Source organism: Lissotriton helveticus, chromosome 8, assembly GCF_964261635.1.
Source record: "Lissotriton helveticus chromosome 8, aLisHel1.1, whole genome shotgun sequence".
Taxonomy (NCBI): domain Eukaryota; kingdom Metazoa; phylum Chordata; class Amphibia; order Caudata; family Salamandridae; genus Lissotriton; species Lissotriton helveticus.
Window position 1 is genome coordinate 615810409 of NC_136069.1, and position 14396 is coordinate 615824804.

The following is a 14396-nucleotide window of genomic DNA, read 5'->3' on the forward strand; positions in this document are numbered from 1 at the left end:
GGCCTACTGTATACGTTTTTTTCCGCTTTTGCCAAGTGCAGGCTTATACTAAAATCCATAAATTTTGCTTCAGAAGTGAAGGACCCTCAAAAGCATAGCACCATTTAGACTGAAAGTCTAGTGTGCGCTTCAGAAAAACTGTTATGAAAGAAGTAAATATTTGAATGAATTCCTCCAAAATACAGCTCTTTCCAAACTCAGATGACCACCATGAAATATTTCTTTTAGAAACACATAGTTCAAGCATATCTTTAGTTTACCTGTAATGCTTTTCTGGGGGCAAAATAAATACTCTGTATAAGAACAATCAAGCCTCACGACAAAAGTAAACCTGCCCCCCTCTCCAGATATATCTACCCCCTTAACCAAAGCCAACTGTTCAGATATTTCACAACTCAAAAACAATCCAATCCATACACCCATACACTAGGGAAGTATAATGACACCAAAGCCTTGCAATCATTGTACTTCCAATCAATTGCATTATAATTTCTCGTGTAGTCCGGGGGGGGGGGGGAGACAATTCCTCTATTGGCTACTCTCACTAAAGCCGGATATACTAAGGCATTTTGCTGTTGCAATGGGTCCGATTTGCAACTTTAGGCCCTTTGCCAGCGCAAAACAGTATTTGGTATGCATCAATTTGTGATTTGGTAACACATTAGCGAATCGCAATTTGGGTCTGTGACTACAAACGTAATCGCTATTTGAAAGGGACATATTTAGGGCGTGCCTTCGAAATATCGATTTTCAGTGGGATATATCAATGTTTTGTGTCTGAAATCTGGTCGCAAAAAATGTATATCTTACTATCTACTGAAAGGTAGCGGTAACCCATTTGCAAACTGGAAGGGGTCCCCAAGGGACCCCTTCTCCTTGGTGAATGTTTATAGAAGCTTTTTTATGAGTAGACAGTGGTCCATGGGGCAATTGCTTACTACTAAAATAGGTTTGTAAAAGTTTTCTTTTATTTGTTTTAATGCATCCAGATTTCCAATTAATAAAACAGGTTGCATTAAAAAATAAAAGATTGCTTTATTGAAAATCATTCACATAAAATGTTGTCTACTGAGCCCAGCAGGTCATCATTACTGTGATTGTAGTCAATTATAGTGGGTCGCAATTTGCGACCTGCCTCACACATATTAGTAGGGTAGGTCGGATTGTGACCCACTATGAATGGTGCTTTCGGGAATCGACCTATTAGTACATAGGTCAGTTCACAAAATTAAAATAGATCTGGTAAAAATGCGTGTTAATTTGTGACCCCTTTTATCGAATTGAGTTTCAGTACATTTAACCCCTACTGCGACTTTCTACTGTCAATATCTCTCATACTGCTTTATCCCACTCTCTGACCCGATCTGGAATTTGGTAGGTGTGACCAGCAAAGAGTGAGAGCAAGGTAGACTGACTGGGGGAGTAGAGGTGGAGAACCTCCTAACCAAAGCCCATACTGCTCCATAAATTCAACGCCCATACTGTTCCATAAATTCAACTTGCTCCCACTTCCAATATTAATCACGCACTGACTTTGAGCGCAGCCCTTACAATGACAAGATTGGTTACATTGGCTCTAGGCAATGCAGCGCATGAGTTATTCATCTATGCTGCTTTAACCAATGTCATGCCTCATTAAGCCCCTCAAATGCACTATGATCTATGAACTTGACTGTCTTCTAAGCCTACTCACGTTTGCCTGCTCACATTTGTCTAGCAGTTGGCAGATGAGAGATTACATACCAGAATACATGAACAAACATGTTATTACCAGTAATGAAACATATTCATGAAGAGGCGACACAATTCAAACCATGTAGACTGAGGTAACTTAAATTTTCATTCTTCATGGAATTCAAAATAATGGCTGCGAAGGGGAGAGGAAACATTGTGAACTCTTTCGCTTTAAGTCTCACTTTCTATATTAGGCGAATATATTAACAGACCCCCTGTTCCATATTCTGCTTCAGCTCACATGTTACAGACAGCAAAGGTCCCAAAATGTTGTCTAGGGCAGCATATCCTAATTTGCAGAAGAATGTTTCAACTGGACATTTCACTAGATAACTACAGTATTGCAGACAGATGCAATTTCTGGACATTTCCATTGATTTCTTATACAACAAAAGATAATACATGGTGATGTTTGGGCAACTTTCCACTGGGTTTGCATTTAATTGTGTTCATGTATTGAATTTCCCCTTTCCTCTTTTTCTGCAGTAAGTAATCTACAGAGTAAATAAGTATGGATGGGCCTCTGTCTTTTTCAGCGAGTGTCAGAAATTGCATGATCTGTAGTGTTACCTTGTTGTGAAGGTGCATTTAGGGAAGAATATTGGAAAATAATGGATATTTAATATGATGACAATGTTTTCACCTAAACTTTGTGGGTCCATTTCAGAAACTTCAAGATTAAGTCTAAAATGTGTTTCACTGCATTACTTCTATTCCTGGAGCAAATTATTTCCAACTTATTTTTTATATAATACTCCACGGATTCCAGTAGAACACAAAGAAAATCTACAGCAGTTTTAGAGTTCCTTGAGGAGTCAAAGTAGAACAATCTCAATACGTTTTGGGGCCAGGTGCAGGATCTCTTTTGTGGCCTCCTCATTGGAACACTTTTGAATGCATTAACCACTTTTAAGTAATTCAAGCCATTATGATAACAAACAATGTTGAATTAGAATAAAGCTAAAGCTGATCAGCACCCATCAGCCAAATAGTACCAAAAGAAAACTTCAACAAGCTTTTTAAAACCTTTTATTTTAGTGCTTGGAACGACATTTGTTTGTCTTGCAACAAAGTTTTAGTTGGAAGTCAGTGTCTAACTTGCCTTTCATTGTAGGAAAGACATGGTAAGGATGATGGAGCAAACATTTAGTGAACAAACCCATAACATTCATTATAGCCACAAATAAACCCTCCTTAACAAATGGCATTCTCAATGCAACTGTGACAATCTGAGCACTGCTCCGAGGATTTTTACAATTCTATTGAACCAGACAGTTACCTCCGATTTTGGTGACTAATAGAAATTAGAAGGGCGAAGGGCAGAAGGGTAAAGAACAGTATAGTAACAAATGTGAAGAAGAGGGAGAAGTGAGGTAGAGATAGATGGTGTAGTGAGAGATGTTAGGTAAACAAAGAAAGGTGAGGTAGCTACAAAGAAAACTATAGAGCGATAGAAAGAGGAAAAGGTGTGTGCAGAAAGGAGACTGAAGTTTTAGAATGAAGTAAACTACAGAAAGGGATAAGGAAATGCAGAGAAAGGGAGATGGGTATAGTACAAGACGGGGATAGTATAGTATAGAGAGGCATGGTAAAAAGAGGTGAGTTAGAGAGGTTCATACAGACAGAGGTTTGGTAATGAGAGAAGTATAGAAGATGTAAGGAAGGGGGAAGGGTGCCTGGCAAAATTAGTAGAGGTATAGAAAGATCTATAGGTATAGAGGTTAATGAGGTAGAAAGGAATGTTGAAACGTGTGAAGGGTACAAAGATGAGTAGAAAGAAAAGAGGCAAAGTTGGGGTGAGGCAGGGAAGGAGAGGAGAGGTTCTACCTCTGTATCAACGAGAAAGGGTTAAATTAGAGAGAGCTGCGAGGTAAAAACAGTGAAGTGAGGTGCAGAAACGTACACAGTGAATGAGGTGAGGTGACTTGGAATAGAGGGGGTGGTGCAGAGGAGAATTCGAGAAAACACAATGACATAGGAAGGGTGGAGTGGAGATAACTAGCAAGAAGTAAGGTAGTGAGAATTGAGTTGAGTTGGAGACAACAAAGGTAAAAAGAAAGAGGGTGGGTAGAGAAGTCAGGTAGCGAGTGAATGGTGCAGTAAAATGAGAGGTAAGGTCATGAGAGAGACAAGAGGTGGTGGTAGAGAAAGGACGTAAGATGTTAGAGAAAGTGGTGCTAGAGAAATGAGGTAAAGAAATGGGAGATATAGAAAGGTGGGAGGAGAAGTGAGGATAATGAAATTAAGAGAGAAGTGGGTACGGGAAAGAGAGCTGAATTCCAAAGACGTGAAGTCAATGGCCGAGAGATCCATAGAGTTCAGCAGTGAGGTGCAGAGAGGTGTGAGGTACAGAAAAGAGTTGAAGCAGAAAGAGAAGGTAGAGATCTAGAGAGATGGGGAAGGTAGAGATCTAGAGAGATGGGGTTGATAGACAGACATAGAGAAGTGTATTGAGAGAGGAAAAGTACACCTAAATGGGGGAGACAGAGTTGAGATAAAGAGGGGAGTATTGAGACAGAAATGTAAAGATAGACGGGTGAGGTAGAAGAGGTCGTGTGAAGTAAGTAGAGTAAGACAGAAAGGTTATGTTTTAATTAAATAGCAACTAGCTGCCTGAAAGCATGAGGGTTAAAGTTGGGCAAGCCAGGCAGGGGTGGATATTAAACAAAAAAATAATGTGACCTTTAATTTAAAAGAAGTATTGTTGTTTTACCAGGAATCTGTGTGTAATTGCCTTTCATAATGACAGGCTACACAGCAAAAGCTGTGCTCAACAATCAATGAAAACATTTAAGATGTGCAACAGATGTTTCTAAAGCCATGTTCTACACTGGGATACACAGATCCTATGTCAGTCCCGATTACAAAGCAAAAAATATATAATAAACTATAAGGTGAGTAAGGCTTTGCAGATTTCGAATACAATGCAAATCAAGAGCTATAAATCGTTGGTATGAAATCTTCAGGGAGAATTTTAAGCATCGTCAAATGATAAAAAACTAGATAATTCTTTGAACATGTGTCTATATATATTTACAACTGAATGGCGAATTAAACTTGGGTGGAGATATAACTATACATATATGTATGTATGCGTATATTCTCTCTCACACACACACGCACCTGATACTGAAAGGGAAAAATGAAATATAAAGTATTTAAATAACATGGCAAGATCTATTTGAAGCACTTTTTTTGCTGAAAACAGTTTATTTCATACAAAAGTTATAAAAATGAAACAAAGAGCTAAGAGAAAATCCTAGTTCTGGGTTATTTATTTGTGTACCACCGGACAGTTATTACTTGTGTTTTTCATTTATTGGCGAATTCCTACAAATTATGCACAATATGATAAGACATAGGGCAACCAGAAGGGATTCTGCACTGTGTTGCACTAGCCCATGTTCTTGGTCTTATTGCTCATCTAGCTTTAAAAGAACAACACTCACTTTCCAAAGCAAGACATCTCACGGGTATATACATTATGGCAATAAATACATAGTGCACCAATATCCAAGTCTGTGGTTAAGACAGGTGAGCAAACTACTGCTACAGCAAACGCAGGCTGGACTATTATATAGCAAAAATGAAAAGTACACTTTCGCATGTAAGCACGCACTTATATTGCCATTTTTTTAAATGTGGCACAACATATAGGATATACGTTCGAAAGTAGCAGTTACTTATATAGGGAATTCAAGTAGAAAGGTACTGCTGATTTGGAAAGGTTGAGAATGGGGAGGATACAAAATATTTCAAAATAAAACCTTACTGTGAAATTCTTTGGTTAGGTCATAAGTGCCTACCACCTGTCCAATCATGCCAGGAATGTCTCGTGTGTCATAGCTTATAATATTCACTCACCAGTGCTATTTTTTTAGGGTGCATGTGGAAGAACTAATCAGTGGTTAACTGACAGCCTGAGCAGAAAGCTCATTTATAACTAGGAGGAGGTGCTGTTCTAACCGATAAAGTGCCTGTGTAATAAAAAATAAAGGTAGACTACTGACAAGTCAATTTGTAGCTAAAAAGATACCTTGTGCTTTTCAGCCCATTACGAATTGTGCAAATACACTCAGAAATAATTGTTTCAAAAGTGTTATACAAATAACTTGTGCACGTGAATGGAAATGGGTCTACCATGTTCTGATGGAATACATAGAGTACATGTAAATGATTGAATCTGTTGCTTGTCCTTACATTATGCTGTAGGTATCAATAAACTTAAGTACCCGACCTGGCTAGATGACGGTTGAATACATATATACTACAATCTTGGCTGTTGTCGACTTCAAGAGGGCAGGCCCGTCCCAAAGTATTTAATTGGTCATTGCTTAAGTCTAATGACATGACAAGTGCTAATCATTGACCACGTGCTCTGCCTTTTCCACTGAGAATTGATCAACCATAAAGTAGCTGTCACAGAAGAATAATCTATAATCAACACGCAAATCTTTTGGAATGCTTTTTCCAATAAAACCTGACAATTTTTAAGTAATATTTTTAAACGCTTATGTTCAAAGGTGAATAATACAGATGGCACACCAACAAAAAGTTATGACTTGTAGGAAAATACAGCGCTTTGTGAAGTGGCCATTAAGATGTACATATTGTTCTGGAACTAACATTCGCAGGGTTGAGTGCCTCTCTACAGAGTGTGCGTGCCTGTTTCCACATTAAGTGACCCATTTTCCTCTCGTATCACTTCACAGGCAGCCAAAAAATGTTGAGGAAGGGATCAAGAGAAGGAGAACTGGAACAGGTTTGTCGGTGATGGAAGGTAGGGTCCAGTAGAACGATCGAGCTAGAAGACCTGGAGAGCCATGAGATTTAGGTAGAGGCAAGTTCATAACATTGGCCTTAGGCTATAGTATTCACCACAAACTAGACCGTCAGAAGGCCTTTATCATGGCAACAGTGCATTAACAGACTATCACATAACATGGTGAAGTTTGGGTGCAAGTGGTGGAGGTGCTAGCAGAGACAGTTTAGCATCGTAATTATAATGTTTCTAACCTCACCATACTATGTGAAAAGCACTTCTGTGCCACTACAGTCGTCGAGAGGGAGCGCAACTGCTGTATTTCAAACTATACCCCAGCAGGCACAGCCGAAGGTCACAAGAATTTCCAGCCTCTACCTCTGGTTCTTTAGCTTCTTTCTATTTTTTTTCAGTAACTTTCAACGTTGCCAGTCAGCTCAGCTGTGGTGTTAAAGAGCAGGTAAGGAATGATGCGTGATAAACCAGATAGGGGTAGTCTTGGCACATGGAGCTGGTGTTGTTGATAAGTCATATTAGATCCTTTGGTCCGCTATACATTCTTTGCACTGCCATAATTGCTTCAGATAAGGGTTAGTAGAGATGGATTACCTTATACTGGTCAAAATTGTGTTTAGGTGTGTTGACAAACTCATCTCCCATTGAGGACCACAGCCTATTCCTAAATCCGACAAAATAAAGGAAAAATATTGTGAGTTGAAATGAGAGTGACCATTGAGAGAAAGTGAGTTTGTGGATTCTCAGGCAGTGAACACAAAATAAAAGGCCTATAGTATTTTCTTATATGAAAGCCACCCACGACCCACTCCAATAGAAACATGTAGAGAACTTTATGTAAAGCACTCAGTTATTTTGCAATATCGACTGAATGCTAAGGTGGGATTAGTAACTAAACTGAGTCGGCGTATTCTGGCCTTCCAGCATAACAGGTGCAACTGTCAGCTCAGATAAATTCCCCCCCACACTACTAACTTGCTGTATAAGCACTAGTTTCTATGACTTTCTTCAGAATGTAAAATATTGATAGGATATCTATCTAGTGTTGGATATAGTGAGGTGCGTTATTTGTGAGTATCTGCAGATCGTTTGCCAACCAGTTGGTACATTGTTCACTGGTATAGTGCTTGGCTGATCCTGGACATGTTCTTTGTTGACATGTCTCAATCACAGAGTAAGAAGGGGATGCACTATTTCAGCATGTGACCAAATCATTTTGGTTTGGCAGGCTTTTTTTCTTTCTCAGCACATCTAGTCCTTGAATGGTATTGTTGGACTTTTTCTTGGATAGTATATTTAGATGTTATCTAAAGGGTAGGACCACCTTGGGTCGGCCCTATTTGAAAATAGTAGCTATTCTTGGTGTGAAAGGGTATGTACTTTTTACTGTGTCTGGGTCATGAGTAATGTAGTTAGACGTGTGTTTATTTTAGTTTGTCTAAACACTGTTGGCTACAGCAGGTTGCTGTTTTGTTAGCACACCTAGTTCATGTTAAACATTGCAGACATATGTTATTCATTAACATGATCAAGCAATGCATGCTTTGGCAGGCCTGTGTCAATGATTAGCAGGTCTAGCTAGAGTAGGGTATGGTGGGTTGCGATTACATGAATAGTATACCTCAATAATGTTGAGAATGTCCTGCCCCTTTGAACCATTTCCTGGTTGGTAACTTTTGGGAATGTTGGATGCTCTTGTGATACTGTATGTGGATTGTTATCCTGGTTAGATCATTTAGGTATGGCAGTTAATGTTCTTTTTATAGCTTGTCTACATTAAGCAGAGTATGGTAAGGACATTCTTGTTATTTACATTTCTAGGCTGGGAGGGGTATTCTGAAGCACATTATCCTTCAGCTTGTCTAGATTACATGGGGTACGGTAAGGGCATATTTGGTAGCCTTAGGGACTTGAGTTGGGGGTAGGGATGGGGTTCTTGTCTCACAGTACTCTAGACTCATGATGGGTATAGGGCGTATGATCTTTTTAGCAAGTGCACCTCGAGGGGCATCAGTACCCAGTTTCACAGGAGGACCAGCTAATGACAGTTAGAGCAGGTCATGCTTCCCGAAAGCATGGATCCAATATGCTGACTGTGGTAAGGCCATGCTGTTCACTAGCATTTCCAATTCAATCCTTGGTATGAGGGATGCGCATTCCTTGCCGGAAATCTGTTTCGTGTCGGGCTCGGTTATTTTCCGCGATTACACGTCCAGCTACCTTGGCACGGCCTCCAACTCATTTGCACGGCTCTGTCAAGGGCAGAGTTCAGTCTCGGCAGAAAACATACTCGGTGTAGCTGGTCCACACCTTGTCCTCGCTCTGGTCACCGCTGGCGAAGGCACAGGTGCCGGTGGAGCTGCAGGCAGCCATGCGGAAGCCGGCCTCGGACAGCCGGTCGAAGGCCTGCTCCAGGAAGTTGAACTTTAGGTAGTAGCGGGAGGTGTAGCGCTCGGGGGGCCGGTCGGGGTCGCGGCTCTCGTTCAGCGTGTCGCCGAACACCTCCTTGGCCAGCGAGGTCTTGCCGCAGACGGTGATGCGGGCCACGCGCCGGAACTTGGCGTCCGCCTGCGCCTCGCGCCCCATGGTGTACGAGCCTCGGTAGCCCACGGTGATGTAGCCCGAGCGGCGGCCCTCCAGCGACTGTGAGGGGGTGAGGCGGGGCCCGCGGTAGGGCTCCATGGTGGGCGAGGGCACGCCCCCGGGGGAGCAGGAGGCCGCCTCGCCCAGGTCAGACTCCTGGTAGCCCAGCAGCGCGGACGGCGGCAGCAGCAGCTCCTCCCCGCCGGGCTCCTCGCGGCCGCTGCGCGCGGGGCTCTGCAGCAGCAGGAGGCGGCGCGCGAGCTCCGGCAGCGCGAAGAACTCGGCCTCGCGCTGCAGCCGCAGCCGCTCGGGGAAGTAGTCCGGCAGCACCAGGCGCAGGTCGCGCAGGTAGTCCAGCACGTAGCGGAAGAGGAAGCCGTCGCGGTCCAGAAAGTAGCGACCCTTGCTGTCCCGGGCCAGCGGCGGCCGCGTCTCCCCGCGGGGCGCCGGGGAGAACATGCGCCACAGGAGGGAGTCGGGCACCGCCACCAGGGTGGAGCGGCGGGTCACGTACACCTGGCCGCCCACGTTCAGCTCCACGATCTCCGAGAGGTCTGGGGGGCAGGCGGCGCCCCCACCGCCCGCAGCGCCCCCGGTCCCGTTGGGCAGTCCTCGGGTGACGTCCTGGAGGGCCATAGGGGGGCTTGGGGGAGGCAGCGTGTGGAGGGCAGCGGCCTCGGCGGGCGGCGGTGGGCGCAGGGAGGCTCCGTGCTGCTGGTGGCCCCCGCGGTGCCGCTGTCCGAAGGACTGCAGATGGCTGTGCTGCTAGGGTAGATTCGCTGGGTCGGTGCTGCCAGCTGTGAGAATGATACACTTGTGCAGTTATTTATCCCCTGTCTGTGCCTCACCGTGTGCAGTCCGTGGTGCCAAACAACTCCTTGGTGTGCGTGCACAGGGTGCTGCTTCTTGTTCTGCGGGGTTTCTGGGTGCCAGTCGGTGCTGTTTTACCAACTCTGGCGGCTCCCGCCTACCTTCTATCCCAGCTGTGGTGACAGTAGGCACATCTGCTTATCCTCCAGGAAACGGTGATGCCCTTGGTGGGGGCAGAAGGGACCTCGCATACGGTTAGTTCTTAGAGTGCAGCTGTCGCCCTCTCTGGTCCTTTCCTCGGGGTATCACTTGTCACCTCAGGACATGCGTTGGTCCTGCTGCCCAGGTCTTGATTTTTGCCGTCTGACAGTGTTGTTTCTGTGTAGTGAGTGCTGTTTACCCCAGTGCTGCAGCTGATCTCCCACAGTGATGCTGTTGGTCTCGCAATGTGGTCGTTGCCTGCCACCGGTGATACTTCGGCTCGTGCGCCCTTAGCTGTTACCGATGTCTCTGGGCTGTTGCTCTTTTCCCAGTGCTGTTCTTTTCCACCCAGTGCTGTTGCTACCGGCCTATCTCCATTCCTGCTATAGCTGGTCTACCAGTGCGGCTCTTCTCTCCCACCGCTGTCCCCAGCCCCCGGATCTTCTGTTGTCTGCTGGCAGTGGCGGCGTCCTCTCTGTGCAGCTGTTGCTGTTGGTTCTCGGTGCACTGCTGATCCAGCCCCGGACAGTTGCTCTCACTCTTCTCCTAGGAGCTTGCTCCTCTGCCGTCCTCCGCGGGTCTCGGCTGGAGAGTCACGGGGAGCTGCCGGGCGGTTGGTTTTATGTGCAGTTGCTGCACATTGGGGGCGTGAGAGAGCAGGCGGGGGAAGGTGGGATCGACACGGGCAGCTGACAGCGCACAGTCTCCTTCGAGGATGAACTCCTTCAGCTCGGAGCTCTGGTCTACCCTCACGGTGTCGGTATACACTGACAATGCCGAGAAGCGCCGGAGGGACCGAGAAGACGTGACCTGACGGCAAAAACTGCCAACTGTAGAACCAGGTTCAGGTCCTGACTTCAGCTCAGCAACCTGGGATTCTGGGCGAAACACTTGATCTTCCCGAACGTAAAAGAAAATAATGATAATCTGACACTGTATATAATCTGGTGCTCATGTAAAGCGCTCTAATACCCTTGGCGAAGTTAGCGCTATATTGTATGAAAGTGCAAAGAAAAACAATTAAGGAGCATGGTGGATGCAAGCCCAGCACGGCCAAGAGAAACGACAGGTGCTAAAAATTGGGCACCTTCTCCTCTGTATTATTTTATGCCAAAAAATGAGGTACAGCAAAATGTGAACAACATATTGTTCGGCTTCAGAACTACAGACGCACGCCAGAGTGTTGTATTCGATGCGCAAAGATCGCTGGGGCATTACTGATGTTTTTAGGTTGCATTGTATGACATGTCCAACACTTAACGAAAAGCCCCGACTTTAGCCAGCGACCTCCACGCTTCTTATGTAGCCCCAGGAGACCCAGGTAGAAGTGAGCTGTATGAACTGCAGTTCTGCACTCATCGTCACGGACATTTGTCGGTATACGGGGTTTATGAAAATGGCAACCGTAATTTGGAGCCACTCTTTCCGATATCGCAGCAGGCACGCGCGGAACACCATAACAAGGACAGCAGAGAGATTTATTTTTTTCCAGACGGGGCTGCCTGTTCTTGTGACTCTAGGCTGCAGGCATTTTAATGTGAAGCAGCTGTGCCGTCGCGCAGCAGCGGAATAGGTCTAGTAAGGCGTTTACAGTACTTAAACCTGGACACATGCCAAGAGACGGGGCTCACGGGCGGGGCTCCATTAGTACAGCAGGTGGAGTGGCACCGGGGCTCATTGCTGTGTTTTACAGATCAAACACCAGCTGTGGCCCTCCGTAACACACAGGCTACGCTATTGAAAGAATAGCCTGACGACAGTTTCTGGAGAAACCAAGCCTTGCTTAATTTTGTGAAGAAAGAGTTTTGCACTGAGTGTTCAGTCTCCCGAAAAACACAACTAAGGTCTCTTTTGCGCCATTACCGCAAGACTTCGCGTTCTGCTTTTAATGTGGGTTTAATATCCTCGGAGTTGCAAATTCAGAGCAGGTTGTTAGCAGACGGACGCCGAAAGGGCATTACGGTAAAATTTAAATTATGTCTGTAAATGTGCGTTATATGCCTAGCCGCACCTGTTGTGGCAGCCGCATCACGTCTCCAAGGAGGAGGTGCAGTTCGATGCTCACTGATTCTGCAAATAGAAAGCCTGCTGGGCATTGCATCTTCATCGTGCACGTCTTCATACCCATGCTTGAGATGCGTGGCACTGTGTTTTTGATCTCACTCTTCCGTCTTAAACGCCAATAGGAAGTTTGTCGACACGCTGATTTTTGTTCCTGTTTTGTTGCTACAGTTATTTCATACTCCCCCAGGTTCTGCTTCACAGCTGACCCAGCGAAAGGAATACGACCTCCTGAACCCCATCATAGCATCTCTGAGGACAGCAGTGCAGAAGACGATGCGACCCTGCACTGCGTGTACAATGGCGTTCAGAAATTCCAAAAGTAGGGCCCTGCTGCTGAGCACGAGCGCCCCCTCCAGGAGCTACGAGGGAATGTACACGACTCAGTGTTTTGAAGCTAAAATGAGTCGCAATCGAAAAAGCAAAGCGGAATCTTGAGGAGGGAATAATATATGACCGGAGACGGCGGTGTTTAAATATACTCTTATGATTCTCGATAGGTGTCGTTTATGTTATCCGAATCATTACGACACTAGAATACAGGGTAAAGCAAGTGCTTTTCATTTGATCTCTTTTTCAAAGTGTGGCCCTTACATGAGCCTAAAAATCTCTCGCGCCATGTTTTCAATATTCTTTCAATATGTTGCTCTGCACTGTGAGGATGAGTAGACTGCACCTAACTCGAAAGCTTGGCTCCCGACTCTGAACTTTTTCCCCACAAGATCTAAGAACGGGGAGTGGTATTGGGCACAGAGCATGGTCCCGTGTTAACCATTATGCATTGTGCTTAGTGGGCCAGCTATATTTTCCAAGCGCTATGCACAGGGTGTGGCACTTCTGTTGTGTTTTCTGTACTATCTCGTGAGCACACGCCTAGATTCAGTTTATATTACTCACGTTTAACTTCACAGAATTGAAACGTTGTTATGTTGTTGCTTTTCCATTTGTTTTCTTGCTACATTTATCATTGCTTGTGCTGCCCATGTTTATTATGCTTTACCGTTAACATGAAGTTGTTCTTTTGGGCACCTTGTTTCTTTTTACCCCCCCCTAGTTCCATTGAGTCTCCCCTGCGTGTCTGGCGCTCTTGCAGCCAATCGAATACTTGTATGCTGCGCTGGAGGCAGTTGGGTTCTCACCACCACTTTTTCTGTACTCACCCCTGTGGCTTGGGGCCACTTAATAGAAAAAAGTCTCCTCTTATATTCCTCACCTCCCTTCAGTGCCCTCTTTAATCTGGCAATGGGTGCCTCGGTCCCCAGCTGTACCCTACCAGTACTGCAGCGAAGCCTAAGTCTGATGTCTTCAGGGCATGCTGTTCAATGCTCCACTAGAATCTGTTGCTACTGCTTCCCTTGCAAGCATCCCAGACCAACTTAACGGTTAGATGCCTCATCAGGAAGTTTTTCTCGCCTGTTTTCAAGGACTCTCGTCTGTTTTCAGCCACCCTGGCGATCTTTATCATCTCTCTGAAGTCAGCAAGCGGCAGCACGGCACACTGCTGACAAGGCTACCTGGCTTGCACGTCATTAATGTACTGCCATATTTATTTTCTGCAAAATGGGCAGATCACACTATATCATGGGGCAGTTATCGGACTGGGTCATTGACACTTCCATTCTTTCAGAGTTCCAGGTAGGCTTTAGAAATAGGGTCGGCACGGTGGACCAAATTCGCCGATGTTGTTGCCTCTATTGGAAAACTGTAACGCTCAACAAAGGCCCCTTATATGTGGTTTTTGGCGATTTAGGATTAGCCTTTGATTCCATCTCTAGAGCAAGTTGTGGGAGGTTCCCTGACAACCTTTTTTTCTGTTCTAATTAGGCGTCATGCCTATAATACGGCCAGGTTTAGATATGGTAGCAAAAGTGAGCTCTCTGACCCGTTTAACATCGAAACTGGTGTTCGCTAGGGCTGTGTGTTGGCCCCTACACTTTTCACTCTCTGGATTAATGATTTATTTTGAGAACTCGATTTCCCTGGTAATGATACATTTAAATTGGGTCCCCAGAAAATCACAGCGCTGCTTTTTGCCAATGACCCGTTATTAATATCCAAACTCTGTGTGGTCTGCAGACAGTGGTAGATCCTTTCTTAAACTTTTGCAGCACACAAGGCCTGTGCTTAACATCAGTAAAACTACATTAAAGGTGATTAATCCTTATAAATCAGCCATAGCTAAGATCGTGTCTCAGGGTGCTTGCCATGCACATGAGTTTATGTACTTGTG

At 45.0% G+C, this 14396-nt stretch overlaps 1 protein-coding gene across 1 annotated transcript; it reads right to left on the bottom strand.

The window, feature by feature from the left end:
• Positions 1-2746: 2746 nt before the first annotated feature.
• On the bottom strand, positions 2747-10705 carry KCTD12 (potassium channel tetramerization domain containing 12). Its single transcript, XM_078657454.1, has one exon. The coding sequence runs from the start codon at positions 9728-9730 to the stop codon at positions 8780-8782; it is 951 nt and encodes a 316-aa protein (XP_078513580.1). The 5' UTR covers positions 9731-10705; the 3' UTR covers positions 2747-8779.
• Positions 10706-14396: the final 3691 nt, after the last annotated feature.

What these genes read in the sequence shown, in the direction of transcription:
- KCTD12 (XM_078657454.1), bottom strand. Translation starts at nt 9,730, where the DNA reads ATGGCCCTCCAGGACGTCACCCGAGGACTGCCCAACGGGACCGGGGGC.